This window comes from Coenobita brevimanus, chromosome 24 (assembly GCF_032717465.1).
Source record: "Coenobita brevimanus isolate Jiangsu-jjx chromosome 24, ASM3271746v2, whole genome shotgun sequence".
Taxonomy (NCBI): Eukaryota; Metazoa; Arthropoda; class Malacostraca; order Decapoda; family Coenobitidae; genus Coenobita; species Coenobita brevimanus.
This window is the reverse complement of record NC_136977.1, coordinates 5,295,695-5,314,056: the sequence shown is the minus strand read 5'-3', so window position 1 is coordinate 5,314,056 and position 18,362 is coordinate 5,295,695. Positions and strand designations below refer to the sequence as shown.

General features: G+C 41.6%; 1 protein-coding gene across 3 annotated transcripts in view; it reads right to left on the bottom strand.

Moving 5' to 3' along the window:
• Positions 1-17,512, bottom strand: part of LOC145393474 (apicoplast pyruvate carrier 1-like) — a 101,480-nt gene extending 83,968 nt beyond the window's left edge. For 2 of the 3 annotated variants that reach the window (XM_080267580.1, XM_080267581.1), the window contains exons 1-3: positions 17,387-17,451; positions 14,598-14,716; positions 3,220-3,406 (exon numbers count right to left, since the gene is read on the bottom strand). In XM_080267580.1, coding sequence (XP_080123706.1) covers positions 3,220-3,406; positions 14,598-14,716; positions 17,387-17,424 — 344 coding nt within the window. In that variant the 5' untranslated portion in view covers positions 17,425-17,451. The other variant, XM_080267582.1, reaches the window with a different exon arrangement.
• Between the last annotated feature and the right edge of the window lie 850 nt (positions 17,513-18,362).

Sequence of the window (18,362 nt, the reverse complement as noted above, 5' to 3'; positions counted from 1 at the left end):
ACATCCACATCCACACCACAACGCTCCTTTATATCCTCATTCGTCAGCCTGTCTCTCCACGTGACTCCACAGGCTCCTCTCAAATAACTCATTTCCACTGCTCTCACTCTTGACTTGTGTCCTTCCAACAATGTCCAAGCTTCACTTCCGTACGTTAGAGTTGGTATCACAATACTGTCATGTAGTAACTTTTTCACTTCCATGCTCACTTCCCTGTTTCTTATCACTGCTTTCAAGGAACCAGCAACCTTTCTTCCCTGCTGTACCCTTTCAAGCACTTCACCCTCCAAACCTCCATCCTTACTCATCACACTACCCAAATACTTAAACGTACTCACATTTTCCAATTCCTCACCATCCAACCTCGCTGTACATTCACTAACTTCACCTCTCTCAAAGACCATCACTTTACTCTTCCCTACATTCACCTTTAGGTTCCGTTTCTTACACACTCTCTCAAACTCATCCACCAAGCCTTGCAGCTCCCCTTCGTCTTCACTCAACAACACAGTATCATCTGCAAACAACAGTACAGGGAGTTTCCAAACACTATCCTCTCTCACCAGGGCACACTCCAACGTGTGCAAGTGCAAAATTGCACGTGGTCTCGTGTGGTGTGCAATGCGCGAACGATATCACCGGAGCACAAGGGTGCGCAACTGCGCTTTGCGGAAGTGTTTGCGCACCTGCCCAGCACTGATAATAAGAATACAGTATAATGTAATACTGTTACAGTACACTTACTGTGCCAGGAAGGGACGCTGTTGAAGTACACTTACTGTTGCAGGAAAGGACGCTGTTGAAGTACACTTACTGTTGCAGGAAAGGATGCTGTTGTCACCGTGGGCAGACTCCCAAACGTCCCCCTCATTTAGTGATCTTTGTTCGCAAAATCCAGGGGAAGTTTGGTCGCGATTTGGCCGTTCGTTATATCCGATATTCGCAATATCGGGGTTCGTCATATCGAGGGTTTACTGTACCATAGTTTTAGCTAAGCACTTGTTTTGTTTGTGTCAATTGCTCTTTTGGCAGAAATTTAATGATGTATTAAATTATTTTACATCAGCCATCCAAGCTCTGAGAAAATCCCCTTTCCAAGATTTGATCATGACTTATCCCCCCAGGAAAACATGCTATCACCACTATCAAATAAGTCATATCAAATCTCCCCCCAGGAAAACATGCTCTCACCACTTTCAAGTAAGTCACATCAAATCTTGGAACAGGGACTGTTTCTGAACTTGGATGGCTGATGTAGAATAATTTAATACATCATTAAATTTCCACCAATGTCAAAAAAGACTGACACAAACAAAACAAGTGCTTGGTTAAAACTACAGTATACATCAAACATATCAGGAGGCAAGAATTAACTCAGCTTTGTGGCAGGTTCATTAAAAATGACAAAAAGAAATATATGTGCCAGATTTTCACAATTCTAGCTTCGTTTTGGGGGTAATAAAACAACGAGAGCAATGTATTCTCTTCTGTTATATATTTGTTATGAAGCTTTTTCACTACTTCAACAATGTATAATGGTATTTTGCCACACAGGATCTCGCATCAACAGAGAAAAATCACGGTAATTTAACATGTACTCAGAATGGACAAGCTATTAATGGTGATGGCCTCTTGTGGTAGGCAACTTCACAAGTCCCCAACTACCCTCTCCCAATCATGACTGTTGAGTTGTAATAACTGACTATAGTATAGTAATAATGTACTAATCATGAAGAAGTGCTATGACAGGGACATGAAACAAGCTGTAGCAGGGTGAAATCATGGGCCAAGTTGGTATAAAATGGGTATACTTTTCATTTTTAGTACTGTACTAGAATATGCTACAGTACTGAACAGTACTCATTTATTTTCAAACATTTGTCTGAAATCTCACCTGGGGGAGGAGGGATCCTCAGATGTAACAAACTATCAGCTTTTATTAAACTAGTTTTCCCCCAATTAGTTCATTATAATGAGGGTCTACTGTAGTGCATTTTTCAGCTCATAACATCGTTATTGCATACCTGAGACGTTTTCTGCTGACAATGGTGGTGCAGTGTCTGTGGTTTCTAATGGCCTTGAGGGATTCAGAGATAAGACCCTACTTGAGGAGTTGGCCTAATCTCATGTGGTGGAGACCACTAATTCTCCATCCCCTAACCTTGGAATGCCTTACCTCAAGTCCATCTCAGGCTTCTCAATGATACGTGTTTCTTCCTTACTATGACCTTTTCATCACTTTCTATTAACCTAACCATGTCTATGTGTGTTTCTGACACCTACCATAACAGTTTGAAAGCATTTAGTAGATATAAATTGTTGTAAAGGGGAAAATCAAGACTTGCACATGGGATGCCTGGTACCAATTGGGACAAATCCCATAGATTCTGCGCTTTAGTTATTGTGCAATTCCATTACTGTATCATGCACCATGTTCAGTACCAATTATGTGAAATAACCAAGGGATCACTGAAAATTAAATTAGGTGAAGAAAGTGTTTACCTACGAAGAGTAATGCAACTTTCAAGAATTCAAGCCACACTCACTCACGGAATAAATTACGTAAAATGATTACTCCCCTTTTTTTTTTTTTTATACCAGGTAGAAGGATCCAAAGACTGGAGGCCTACAAGACTTCTAATAATTAAAAAAAAAAAGGTAAATAAATAAATAAAGATCTGTTCATTTCAAAATACTTGGACACACTGCATTTAAAAGACTGAAGGTCATCAGCAGAAGGAAATAAAGACAGAAGATGACAGTTCCAGCATTGACCTATTGCATATATGAAGCACTGGGAATATCAGTTTACTCTTGCCTTAAAGCCAGACAGAAAAGGGTTGCATGTTTGCTGTCAGATGGGTGCTACACACCTGCCATAATGAAGGAGTAATGAATGCAGACACTTAAGAAGAGCAATGGCTATTAAAATGGCAACAGAAAAGAGATGAAAATGCAACAGTGCAGGAAAGAGACAGAGGTTGAAGAAAGCAGGTAAGAGGAAAGTTGATGGGACAAAATGCCACCCTACTGAGAAGGGCGGTATATGGGGAGCCTTCCCCACACATAAGAATTATACTGCACTCTATACAAAAGTGAATAAAACCCCTGCATTGTTTAAAATTATGAGTTGTGCAAAGATAAAGAAGGCACTTAAGAGTACTGTGGCATTCAAGGAGTCAAGTAACAGCCACTGACCAACTATATCGAAGTGTTTACCTAAGGAGAGAGCAGCCAATGAAGCAGGTGAGACGAGGCCCCAGGGTGCGCTCAAGTAGGCCACCCAACACCATGAAGCAGCCCTGAGCAGCGGTGGTGAAGGAGTTGACCCAAATGATGTTGGCATATGTCACTGAGGGGTCTACACGTTGGTGTAGATAAGATGCCATGTATGTCATCATGTTGCCTGCATACACACATGGCTAATATTACTTACATTAAGTCTTCATTATATACTGCCATTTCTATGACCATTTTTGTTATTAAGTATACAGTATATATGGATAAATAAGTAAACCAGTAAATAAATAAAAATATATCCTGAAGTTCCACTGCTACCAATAATACTGATTAGACATCATCCCCAAGTTATAGAACAGCTGAATGGCACTGGAACATGCACCAACATATAATGACACAAGGAACACAACATAAAGTGAAAAGACCTACACATGGTCATTCATTTCTAAACACAAGCATAAATATAAGTTACAAGATACTTTATGCTATCTACCTTCTTCATTGAAAATAATCTAACAAAACTGTAATGCTGTTACTAAATGTGCTAAAAGAAAAAAAGAAAGGTATATATATATATATATATATATAAATATATACAGTATATATATATATATATATATATATATATATATATATATATATACCTAGATATATAGATATACCGGTATACAGTATATATATATATTTATATATATATATATACCAGGTATGTATATATACAGTATATATACGGTACTAGTATAAGCTATATATACACACACACAGTAGATGCTCGATTTAACGAATACTGATTTAGTGGAAGCCCGAGATAACAGAATAATTTTTTTGTGGTATTTTCTGCCCTATTTAAGGGAAAATTTCTGTTAAAACGAGTCTAATTCCATTAAGGAAATTCCATATACAGTAATGCATATGTGGGGTATTAATTATGGGTTCTAATTGCTGTATGTAGCACTGAGTTAGCATAATTTGCTAGGTTTGGGTTGCCTTCAAGGATTTAGCGGAAAGTACCACGAAATAACTGAAAATTTTCCCTTATGTTGAGCCTTGGTTACAGAACTCAATTTAGTGGAAAATTCGAGATAACAGAATGGGGGTAGGCTGAACTAGTTTGTTAAATCGAGCATCTATTGTCTATATAAAGCATACAGAATAGTAATCCCCCCCATTTATCTGACGCAGCATTACGCAATATACTTCACATCTGACAACGCAAAAAATCTGGTATGAATTAAAACAATATCCATTTTCTACTGCATTAACTGATACCACAAATTGAAACCAAAATTTTCAAACCACCCATCGCTCCCCACATCACCCATCCACTACTGATGATGCCTGCCAAAACAAAGGCCACTGCCAGTTCCACCTCAGTCAGAGAGAATAAGCCATCTAGTATTGGTGAGCATTACAATTTGGGCCTTTGTTCCCTTACCACAGCATTTGCATAGGCTTATGCTGCATACCCTTGTGCTGGCATACAGCTCCTTCTGTGGAAAATAATAAAATGCTTCCATAAATAAGCATGCAGATGGCATCAGCCTGTCTCCTTTGTGTTACATAACTAATGCTGCCAGTCACCTCCTTTCATCTATACTCATATCCATCTACACATCTCACTCTCATTTTAATAAATAAAAAAATATTCTCAGTGCCTGTAGCTCCTACTGTGGAAAATATTAAATGTTTACAGAAATATGCATGCAGGGGGCATCAGTCTGTCTCCTTTGTGTTGTGTTACATAAATTATGTACCTAGTGGCCTGTTTTTGGTTCTATCAGTATTCATATCCACCTATGCATCTTACTCTCACTCATAATAACAAAAGGGTCATTCCATGCAAATGTCAACCTTTAGTGTCAATCTAAAAATTGACCAAAAATATATAAATTACATATCATTTTAAAGCTTAAACATTGAATATTATGGATCTGGACAGAAAAGTTTGTAAACTGTCACTGAGAGCAAGGGATTAAAAAATGTCGAACCATGTCACTGAAGAAAAATTCATGCAGAAATTAGCAATTTTCTTATCATCACTGACCTGAGTATGTACAGTATTTGTTTGGAATACTGTCACTGGCTTTTATTGAAATAGCATCTATTTAAGTTGTAATTGTCACTACAATTGTTTATGTATAAGCTGCGATCAGACTGTGGCACGACCTTGAAGTGGAAGCCCAGTACTTCAGTAGTAATGTGTGTGACGTTTTTTTAACATACACAGCTCACGAATAGGAGGAAATTAAAATAACATTATATTATAAATAGGCATCCTAATATCTTACTAATGTAGCCCTGTAATACCTTGTAAGACTCTGGTACGCCATACGCTCCGTCACACACGTTACATGCATCGTGTGAGGAACGTTACTGGAAAAAGATGTAATGTTTCTCACGCACAGCTTTAGACAAGAACTCACTGCAGTTACACTTAATTCAAGGAGAGAGGGGTGGGTACAGTGGGAGGGCTGGGTGGGTTGATGTGATGGGTGATACTGCTGGGTGAGCAGGGTGGGTGGCATTCGTGGGTGGGGAGGGTGAGTGACTGTGGTTGGTGAGCAAGATGGGTTGTCGGAATGTGTGGGTTGCCAGGGTGTGTGGCGACATGGACAGTGGGTCGCCAGGGTGGCTGAGAAGATTGTGTGGCCAGGGTGCTCTGTGTGGGTGGTTGGGTTGGTAGGTTCAGCAGGTGGGTGGGTTCAGGATGGGCAGGTGAGTGCGTAGATGTCTTGGGTGGCATTGTTAGATGAGCTTGGTGGGTGGCATTCATGGGTGGGTAGGGTGGATGGCTGAAATCGATGTGCTTGGTAGGTCGCACAGACAGCTGGAAGGGTGAGTGTTGGATGGGTTAAGTGAGCAGGTAGATGGGTGGATATGTGGCTACCCATATGACAAGGTAGGAGTGGGACTTTTAGGGCTAGTCGTCATATAACTTGTCACTGTTATTTCTATCTATCTATCTATTGCCAGATGCCTCAATCCCGTTCAGACTGGCCACAAACAAATCGCCTCCATGTTGCCCTGTCCCCCGCCATTTCACTGCCCTGCTCCCAACTCAAACCCCCCTCTCTCATATACCTCTCCACCCCATCCCTCCATCTAACCTTTGGCCTCCCCCTCCCTCTCCCCCCCTCCACCTCATTCATATACACTCTCTTTGTCAGTCTTTCACCCTCCATCCTCTCCACATGGCTAAACCACCTCAGAATATTCCTCCTAATGCTTCCTATCACATCCACATCCACACCACAACGCTCCTTTATATTCTCATTTGTCAGCCTGTCTCTCCATGTGACTCCACAGGCTCCTCATAAATAACTCATTTCCACTGCTCTCACTCTTGACTTGTGTCCTTCCAACAACGTCCAAGCTTCACTTCCATACGTTAGAGTTGGTATCACAATACTGTCATGTAGTAACTTTTTCACTTCCATGCTCACTTCCCTGTTTCTTATCACTGCTTTTAAAGAACCAGCAACCTTTCTCCCTGCTGTACCCTTTCAAGCACTTCACCCTCCAAACCTACATCCTTACTCATCACACTACCCAAGTACTTAAACGTTCTCACATTTTCCAATTCCTCACCATTCAACCTCGCTGTACATTCACTGACTTCACCTCTCTCAAAGACCATCACTTTACTCTTCCCTACATTCACCTTTAGACTCCGCTTCCTACACACTCTCCCAAACTCATCCACCAAGCCTTGCAGCTCCCCTTCGTCTTCACTCAACAACACAGTATCATCTGCAAACAACAGTACAGGGAGTTTCCAAACACTACCCTCTCTCACCAGGGCCACTCCAACATCCACTACCCTACCTTGTACCTCTTTTATTACCCCATCCATGTACAAATTGAACAACCATGGAGACATGACACATCTCTGTTTCAACCCAACCTTCAAAGAGAAAAATTCACTCAGTTCACCATCCACATGCACCGCAGCCTTAGCACCATCATACATACTCTTCACAGCATTCAACAACTTCCCATCTACTCCATACATTCTTAATACTTTCCACAATCCTTGTCTATCCACCCTGTCATATGCTTTCTCCAAATCCATGAAAGCCTCATACAACTTCATTCCCTTCTCTAGAAACTTTTCCACTAATGATCTAAGAATGAATATCTGATCTACACAACCTCTTCCCTACCTAAAGCCTCCCTGTTCTTCTCCAACTAATTTCTCTGTTATTTCCCTAACTCTGTCAATAAGTATCCTACCATACACTTTTCCTATTATACTAAGAAGACAAATGCCCTTATGAATACCACAAACTTCTTTTTCTCCTTTTCCTTTGTACAAGGGAATAATTATACCTGACTTCCAATCCTCCGGAACTCTACCTTCCTCCCAGGCCAATCTGCACACCTTCCACATCCATTCTACTACTATCTCTCCCCCATGCTTCAACATTTCACCACACACTCCATCAATTCCTGGGGCTTTCCCCAATTTAACTTTCTTCATTGCTTCCACAACTTCTATCCTACTGATTTCTTCCTGTCTTCTCACCTCCCTCCTTCTCCCAGCCATTCCCCAGCCACTTATACTCGCATCACTTCCATCCTCTATGTTCAACAATTCCTTAAAGTGTTCTCTCCATCTGCTCACTTTTTCTCCCTTCTCCACGAGTAATCTACCATTTTTATCTTTCACTCCCCTGCTAACTTCACTTCCACCCTGTCTTACTCTCTTCACCTCTTTCCAGAACATTTTCTTACAGTCCCTCCACTTTACACTCAAATTCCTTCCAAATTCCTCATCTACTCTGTTATTTCAATTTTAATACTGTATATCATTTAGAAGACAAGTAATATTTTGAAAAAAAAATTCTATACAGCGGGGTCATAGTACTGAAATCTGCTAAAACATCAATATATTGTAATTGAAGGTGGATGTATACAAATAATAATTCACCTAATGGTAGAATCAATTATACTAATATTACATGCAGGATGATGCGAGAGACAGCAAAGCTTCAGATCTCCGATCCATCTGCCTAACAAGTCGGTAGTTTTGTGGGAGTAAAGAGAGGGAGTTCAAGGGTGGACGTACACAATTAACCTGCCGTCCAGTGGCAGACTCTCCCCTCATTGGTGTTCATGACTGTACAGGTTCATTATACAACCAAGAAGTTGTCTAAACATTATGAACTGCTGTCACTGAGTCAGTGCCTGAAGAGGATATAATCTGAGTTAATTGCCTTAGAAAAAGGGGCGCATCAACAGAGTGGGTCATACTCCGTTTCTTTTCCCTGACAACCCAGACCGAGATGAGATAGCAGAGAACATGGTTGTGCAGGATTTGCCAGTTCCTCAAGTATCAGGAATGGTGCTTACATTCAAAGGGGTGACTCTTCCCCCCTCAATCAACTAGTTTATGCTTATGTCATACTGCTGATGACTTAAACAAGAACCGTCTTCTGCTATGTTTATTCATTCATTCATCATCTAATCCAGTGTTGCCCCATGAGGAGCATAGGAGCTCAGGGCTAGGAGAGTTGGTCCAGACATTTAAGATGAGTGACCAGCCTCACCCATCCCTGAGTGGCATTATGTGAACAATAAATCCCAACCACCCCTGGCTCAATCCAACTGAAACGCTTTTATTGCCCACTAAACCATCAGGCACCATAAATTGGTTATATGGCCAGCACCCAGCATAGTAAATGGTTTCCTGGTGTACAGGAAATGATTTGGCTTGTCACTCAGTGTACAGTAGAGTCACCCATAGACAGAAGGAAGAAGAAAGAATGAAGAAAGAAAGACAGAAGAAGAAGGATGGAAAGAAGGAAGAGAGGAAAGGACAGGCACCCGAGAGCAGCACTACACTGAGTGAGTGGATGGGGTGTGCCCCCAACAACTACTTTCTGGTTAGCTGCAGTGGGACCTCACATCTGGTAAATACAGCAGTCTAAAAAAAATTGCGCCAGATGCAAAACTGCCAGATCTGGGGCAAACTTTAAATGGGGAAAAATTAACAGAGTCACCCAAATGTTACCCTATTTTACATATTTTTGCACTTTTATCCCAAGGTTGCCAACGTACTATTGTAACAAGTTCTAGCTGAACACCGCAAAACAGGAGACATGGGCACAAAAACTAGTCAGGCAAGGTGGTAGCTGTGGTCTGTGAGGTGGCAACATACAGAATGGCTTTGTCACAAGATGGCTGCCAAGTGCCGAGCTGGATGCACACATAGGCTAAGTTCGCCTGGCGAGCGTCCACCAGATTCAAGGCTACCTCGCAAGATGCAGGGCCTTGGAAAGTTTCTAACCTGTCGCCAGATGTGAAACTGCCAGATAAAAAAATGCCAGATTCAAGGCCTCACTGTAATTTATTATGTAAATTTCACATCAGTACACATTTTGTTTATGTTAGTGAACATTTGTGCTGGGAGGGGGTTAGTGATAGCCAATACTCTCTTCAGGCATAAAATGATCCACAGGTATACATGGCGAGTGATGAGAAGGGTGGGTGGTGAACTGAATAAAAGGAAGGCAATGATTGATTATGTGTGTGTGGATGAAAGGATGCAAAGATGTGTAATGGATGCAAGAGCTTATAAAGGTTGGGGGAGTGGACTTTCTAACCACTACTTGGTGGTGGCCAGAATCAAGATCCAAATAAGATGGAGTAACAGAAGAAGGGAAGGATGGGAAGAAGGAGTATTACCAAGGAGGATGGAAAGGTTACAAGAGGATGAGAAAAAGACAGAATATAAGAAAGAAGTGGAGAAACGATTGGGCAAATATGAATTGGAGCAGATGGGGGATGTGGAAGGTGTGTGCAGGATATTCACAGAAGAAATATGTGCAGCATGTGATGTGGTGTGTGGGATGAAGAGAAGACGGATGGGGGTGCAAGGAACAGCGTGGTGGAATGAAGAGGTGAGACAGGCTGTGGCACTAAAGAAGAAAGCATACAATGAATGGATGAGAAATAGGGGCATGGAAGAAGTTGAGAGGCAGAAGAGAGAGTTATATGTAGAATGAAAAAGAGAGGTAAAAAGATTAGTAAGAGAGTAAGAAGAGAGTGGATGAGGAATTTGAAAGGAATCTGAGTGTAAAGTGGAGGGACTGTAAGAAAATGTTCTGGAAAGAGATGAAGAGAGTAAGACAGGGTGGAAGTGAAGTTAGCAGGGGAGTGAAAGAAAAAATGGTAGATTACTAGTGGAGAAGGGAGAAAAAGTGAGCATATGGAGAGAACACTTTAAGGAATTGTTGAACATAGAGGATGGAAGTGATGCGAGTATAAATGGCTGGGGAATGGCTGAGAGAAGGAGGGAGGTTAGAAGACAGGAAGAAATCAGTAGTATAGAAGTTGTGGAAGCAATGAAGAAAGTTAAATTGGGGAAAGCCCTAGGAATTGATGGAGTGTGTGGTGAAATGTTAAAGCATGAGGGAAAGTTAGTATCAGAATGGATGTGGAAGATGTGCAGATTGGCCTGGGAGGAAGGTAGAGTTGCGGAGGTATGATTATTCCCTTGTACAAAGGAAAAGGGGAAAAAGAAGTGTGTGGTAACCATAAGGGCATTTGTCTTCTTAGTATAATAGGAAAAGTGTATGGTAGGATACTTATTGACAGAGTTAGGGATAATAACAAAGGAATTAGTTGGAGAAGAACAGGGAGGCTTTAGGAAGGGAAGGGGTTGTGTAGATCAGATATTCATTCTTAGATCTTTAGTGGAAAAGTTTCTACAGAAGGGAAAGAAGTTGTATGCGGCTTTCAAGGATTTGGAGAAAGCATATGACAGGGTGGATAGACAAGGATTGTGGAAAGTATTAAGAATATATGGAGTAGATGGAAAGTTGTTGAATGCTGTGAAGAGTATGTATGATGGTGCTAAGGCTGCAGTAAGTGTGGATGGTGAACTAAGTGAGTTTTTCTCTTTGAAGGTTGGGTTGAAACAGGGATGTGTCATGTCTCCATGGTTGTTCAATCTGTACATGGATGGGGTAATAAAAGAGGTACAAGGCAGGGTAGTGGATGCTGGAGCGGCCCTGATGAGAGAGGGTAGTGTTTGGAAACTCCCTGTACTGTTGTTTGCAAATGATACTGTGTTGTTGAGTGAAGATGAAGGGGAGCTGCAAGGCTTGGTGGATGAGTTTGGGAGAGTGTGTAAGAAACGGAATCTAAAGATGAATGTGGGGAAGAGTAAAGTGATGGTCTTTGAGAGAGGTGAAGTCAGTGATTGTGCAGCAAGGTTGGATGGTGAGGAACTGGAAAATGTGAGTACGTTTAAGTACTTGGGTAGTGTGATGAGTAAGGATGTAGGTTTGGAGGGTGAAGTGCTTGAAAGGGTACAGCAGGGAGAAAGGTTGCTGGTTCCTTGAAACCAGTGATAAGAAACAGGGAAGTGAGCATGGAAGTGAAAAAGTTACTACATGACAGTATTGTGATACCAACTCTAGCGTGGAAGTGAAGCTTGGACGTTGTTGGAAGGGCACAAGTCAACAGTGAGAGCAGTGGAAATGAGTTATTTAAGAGGAGCCTGTGGAGTCACATGGAGAGACAGGCTGACAAATGAGGATATAAAGGAGCATTGTGGTGTAGATGTGGATGTGACAGGAAGCGTTAGGAGGAATACACTGAGGTGGTTTGGCCATATGGAGAGGATGGAGGGTGAAAGACTGACGAAGAGAGTGTATATGAGTGAGGTGGAAGGGGGGGAGAGGGAGGGGAAGGCTGAGGAAGAGATGGAGGGATGGGATGGAGAGGTATATGAGAGAGGGGGGTGAGAGTCTGGAGCAGGGCAGTGAAATGGCGGGGGACGGCGACGTGGAGGCGATTTGTTTGTGGCCACACCGAACAGGATTGAGGCGTCTGGCAATAGATAGATAGATAGACAGATACTTACGATTACTGTAACTGTAATAAGAGTTGATTGTATAATCATATTTCAGTAAAAATCACACAAGTAATGCTTCTCACTTATCGGGTAACGTGTCTGATGATCACATTTTCCTTTGCTGAACAACAGTTATTTGGAATAATCAAATTTGCTGGGTATGGCTTCATATGATCCTTACCTAATGACATATTATTGATATGAAGCACTCCTGTGACTGAACCAGTCAAATCACAGACTTATTGAAATTACTCATGCAAACTACAAGAGGGGGTAGCACAACGGTAACGTTCCTCACGCAGCTTTTGAAAATCTATAAACATCCAAGTTAAAACATATAAACAAGCTGACTGTGGTATGATGTAGAGATGTGTTGGTTTTATAACTTTCAAAAACCATTTGTTTCTATTACACACTTTTGAAAAATATGGTACAACTGTAAGCAGTTCAATAACTTGTCTCCGAATGTAACATTCCTCAAGATGGAATGACCCAAAATACAGTATTCTTGGTGCCTGTAGTTTTTTTTTGGTGAGCAATAATAAAATGGATACATAAATATACTGTACATGCAAGTGGCACCAGTCAATCTCCTCTGTATTGTGCTAATTTATTTTGTATCATGTGAATTTGTATTTATCTATTTGTGTTCTACAGGATTTCAGCTAAGCTTGTGTTGTCCCACCTCCAATACTTTGCTTTGAAAGCATGGATATTCTTTGCAGAAACCACATTTTTACCCAAATCATTCCATTTTGTTACAGTTCCATTTGGATGCTACATTTTCTTACATCACAAGAGAAAACTTTTCTGTGGAAAATAACAAAATGTTTATGTCTGTACGCCACACACACAGGTGGCACCAACCTGTCTCCTTTGTTTTCGTTTTCGTTTTTAAAGGCTCCAACATGCTTGCATGTGTCGGCCTTGGTCACCTAATGGCAGCTCTCCACGCTGCACGATCCATTGCAGCCTCCCTGTTCAGTCCCTTAACCCTAAGGTCACACTTAATGACCTCGTCCCATGTCTTTCTCGGTCTACCCCTCATAACCCCACCCCCAATATTAACACTTCTCACCCTCCTCACCCAATTATCATCCCCCATCCTCTCCACATGTCCAAACCACCTCAATCTACCTCTCCTCATCACAACACCAATACACTCCAGTCCCATCCTACCTCTCAACTCTTCCATTGTAAACCCAGCCCCTCCAGGCCTTGGACGCAGGGACGCACTGCACATCCACCTAATCATTGTCATTTCTGTACGTCTGAGCCGGCGAATATCTTCCTCCTTCACTGCCCAGGTCTCACTGCCATACAGCATTACACTCCTAACACATGCTGCATACAAAGACCCCTTAGCACGTAGGGAGAGCCCTCTCAATGTCAGGAGAGGCAAGAGCTCCCTGAACTTCTTCCAACCACTTCTCACCCTAGCCACAGAGCTAGCTCCAGCCCCACCTCCAGCACACAGCATGTCTCCCAAATAACAAAACTCTTCCACACACTCAAGAGATTCACCAGCAAGTTCAATCCTTTCACATCTGACAATCTCCACCTGCTCACCCCGGCACGCCGTACACATAAAATCAGCATTATCTCGCAGTCTACCTCTGATACCACTACATCTCTTATGCACCCATTTATCACACACACCGCACAAGATGGAATTACTTCCCACACCCTTGTGGCAAACTTCACATGGCCACTCTCCCTCATCTTTGACAGTACCGCCACCAACCCTAGATATCATCACTTTTGTTTTATCTGCATTTACCCTTTAACCCTTTTGCCCCATACCATCTCTCCACTTCCTAAACCTTTCCTCCACCTCCCTTTCATTCTCTGCAATCAACACCAAATCATCAGCATACAAAAACTCCCACAGGAGTCCGTTTCTAAAGTCACGTGAAAGGGCTTCAAGTACCATGATAAACAACATGGGACTCAAGACTGACCCCTGATGCACACCAACATTCACTTTGTGTTACATAAATTTACAAAGTGGCTCAGTTCTAGCTCAATTCCAGCTACGCGTCTCAATCTCGCTTATGATAATAATATTCTTAGTGCCTGCAGCTGAACAAGCATTCAGTGTGGATAAGGCAGGCCTATGGTATAATATGTATAAAGGAAACACCTTTTTCATACTTAAAATCATGTTAATATAAAATATGAGTGGTTGTGTACAATTTACATAATGAACATATAAAGGTGGCCCCCAAAAATCATTATCAAAGGGTTTTGTGTATTGACCATCATCTTAGGAATGCAACCCCTGTCAATAAGGAGGGAGACCTGTATAGGGTTTTATAGGGGTTATACTCCCTGTAGAAGGGTTGGGTGGGATTATTTATAAAAAAAAAAAAAAAAAAAAAAAAACCTATCTGACAGGGTTTGGGTTGAACTGACAGATAAATGGCAGATCACTGTACTCCCCTCTGTACATGATTACTGTGTGATGGATCAGTCAGGAAAGCATATTACATACCAAAGCTGTAAAGGTTGCCCAGGGTAAGGTGAATGAGGATGCCACCAATGACAGCACAGTATCCTTTAAAATTTCTTTTAAACCCCTTGCTCCACATTTCCCTATGTACATTACAGCACCTGAAAGGCAATGGTGAGCATGTAAAAGCTAAATGTACCTAGCTAGTAGAGTTACAAGCTTAAAAATCTATAAGTTTTGTGACTGAAAAAAAAAAAATCACGCTCTTGAAACATAAAACAAGTGATAGCTACACTGGGTGAAACAAAATGTAAAAAAGAGATGAGCAGTGAGATAAAAATGAGATCACAACATAATTTTCAGAATGAATAGTTATGCCAACAGCAAAAATGAGAAAGGAAGAATGGGTTACAAGAATAGTTCAGAGGGTTGATAGTTTGAGGTTTAGTAAAGTTTTTTACGGGATGAAGATGATGGTGAGGAATGGAGGGAATATCTTGGCAATCAAGCTCTAGTACATAAGGATGATGTCACAGCTAACTCTGTTGAAGGATATGCCAATGACAGAAGGTGGTAGGTTAGAAATGCAGTAGGCATGAGGAACAATGACAAAATGTGGTTATTGTAGATAACAGAAACAACATGCACATTAATTGTGACAAATCTGAACCGCTTCGATATGGCCCACTAGCAGAAACTAAACTCAGCACAAACTACCAGGTAAGCCAACAAGACATCATATCAAAAGAACACGTGCGTGACCTCGGAGTCTTAATGAGAAAAGATGGAACCTTCTCTGAGCATTGGCTGGATACTCAGAACATTCAGGACCAGGGACAGGTCATGTATGCTGACTCTTTGGAAGGTGCTGGTGCTACCCAAGCTGGAGTACTGTTGCCAGCAATGTACCTCATACAAAGCTGGGGATATCATCAAACTGGTAGCTCTCCAGCAGACCTTCACGCACAGAATCTGAGGCCTCCAACAAATGAACTCCTGGGAACGACTGCAAGAACTGAAACTATACTCTCTGCAAAGACAACGAAAGCGTTACCTTGTGATCTATGTGGGGAAAGTACTGGAAGGGCTGGTGCCTGATGTGAGACTGGAAGTGAATAACAACCTGAGTAAAGGACGACTGTACTACATCAGGAAAACAGAAGCCACCACCCAGAAAATTGCTACAATAACCCACAACAGTTTCGCAAGGAATGGAGCTCGTATTCCAAAGGCGATCAGACAGCTGACAGGAGTGACAACCAACTACTTTAAACGTCAGCTGGACAAGTAGCTGGGAACAGTATCAGATGAGCCACCTACACCAGGCTATCCCAACTCCGTCAACAACTCCCTGATGAATCGTGGAGCCAACGGCGGAGCAGAGCAGCCTGCTTACAACGGAGGTCCACCTATGCTGCGCCACAGTGGGTGGAATTCTACAAACAAACAAACAAACTCTGCAAGCATTGACCCCCAAAGCTGTGAAGTTATGAAGGTGTTACTATAATATACAGGATATTTACAGAAGAAATATGTGCAGCATGTGATGTGGTGTGTGGGAGGAAGAGAAGATGGAGGGGGGTGCAAGGAACAGCATGGTGGAATGTAGAGGTGAGACAGGCTGTGGCACAAAAGAAGAAAGCATACAATGAATGGATGAGAAATAGGGGCGTGGAAGAAGTTGAGAGGCGGAAGAGTTATACGTAGAAAGAAAGAGAAAGGTGAAAAGATTAGTAAGAGAGAGTAAGAAGAGAGCGGATGAGGAATTTGGAAGAAATTTGAGTGTAAAGTGGAGGGACTGTAAGAAAATGTTCTGGAAAGAGGTGAAGAGAGTAAAACAGGGTGGAAGTGAGGTTAGCAGGGGAGTGAAAGATAAAAATGGTAGATTACTAGCGGAGAAGGGAGAAAAAGTGAGCAGATGGAGAGAACACTTTAAGGAATTGTTGAACATAGAGGATGGAAGTAATGCAAGTATAAGTGGCTGGGGAATGGCTGGGAGAAGGAGGGAGGTGAGAAGACAGGAAGAAATCAGTAGGATAGAAGTTGTGGAAGCAATGAAGAAAGTTAAATTGGGGAAAGCCCCAGGAATTGATGGAGTGTGTGGTGAAATGCTGAAACATGGGGGAGAGATAGTAGCAGAATGGATGTTGTTTGTCTCTGACCTAACTTAGTTGTTTTACGGGGAGGGGCACTAACCCTCTGGCAACCCACTTGTTGACATGTATGGAATATATATGGGTTGGTTATATGGTTACCACCCACCACTGAAAATGGTTTCCCGGCTTACAGGAAAGTGGTAGGCTTGTCACTCAATGCAAAGCCACCCGGCAGGAGAGAGGAGTAATAAAAAGTAATAAAGGAGAAACTGGAAGAGCAGGGAACGGATACAGATGAAGAATGATAAAGGTGAAGGAAGAAGTAGGCAGCACAAGACCTAGTGAGTGGATGATGGTCACCACCACCTACCACCAAAATGAAAGCATTATTCATCAGCTGAAGCCTTGATATTACACCTTATTAAAAAAAAAAAAAAAAAAAAAAAAGAGTTACACTACAATATGCTATGATTTTATTTACATTTGTGAAGTTCTTTTTTTTTTTCCCCCCAGAAACAATGTCATGGCAAGTAGTCACTTTTTCATGCAGAGGTACAGAACTAACCTAACCATATGTCACCAAAAAAAAAGGCACTTAGCCAGAGTGAGGTAGCTAGTAAATTTCCTGTGTACTTATGGGACTAAAACTGCATAAAGCAAAATCAAGTTATTTTAATCAAAATATAAATTAACAAATGAATATAGAACAAAAGGTCTGATATCAAATTACCGTACCTTCGTGCTTGCAACACTACCATTCTCTTGGTTAACATTCAAAATCTTTTATTGCAGAAGATACAATTACCACGTCTGATTCTCAAACTACGAGGTCGCTTTTAACGTTGTCGAATCATATTACTCACTGTACACAGGGCAGTTCAAACAACCGTAAATTTTACGAAGAAATACATAACAACACTCACACAACCGCAATCCTAATATTATGGCAACACAGCTGCGGAGTGCCAACGTTGCCAAACGTTACAAGACGTCAAGAACGGTCAAGTAGCTGTTTCGGGATATGCCTCTGATTCGGCTCTCTCTTTTTTTTTTTTTTTCACATTTGCGGATTTTATGCTGGCTGTGCCTGTTCAGTTACTTGTTTTCTTTTCATCCATAGTTGTATAGCTAATTATTCTTTTTCTAACTGTTATTTTTTTTCGCGTCAATTTTTGAATGCGAGTAGATCGGCCATAAATCCTTGGGTGTCATGTATGTAGGGCTGTTGTGAAAATGTGTTTTGTTACGTATTGGCCGTAACCGCTGCTAAATAGCAGAAAGTGTTCGATGGTTTCATTTTTCATGTCCACACATTGGGCAGGTTGATTCTTGTCAATGAAGTCTCTTTCTCCACTTTAGGTCAAAGGTGTTGGTCCTTCCCATCATCATTATGTAGGACTCGTCGGAGACTTATTGTCATATACCATGTCACTTCTATTCTGCTCTTGTTTTTACTGTAGGCTATGTGTACTGTATAGTAGGGAATGTGAAGGTGGATGGAGTAGTTGGTGAATGGGGTGTGCCTGAAGAGATAGATGAGAATGGCAGTGCATCAGTGGACATTTGTGACAGGAGGGGGTTGGTGATAGCCAATACCCTCTTAGACAAAAAATGATCCATAGGTATACGTGGTGTGTGATAAGAAGGGTGGGTGATGAACTGAATGAAAGGAAGGCAAAGAATGATTATGTGTGTGCGGATGAAAGGATAA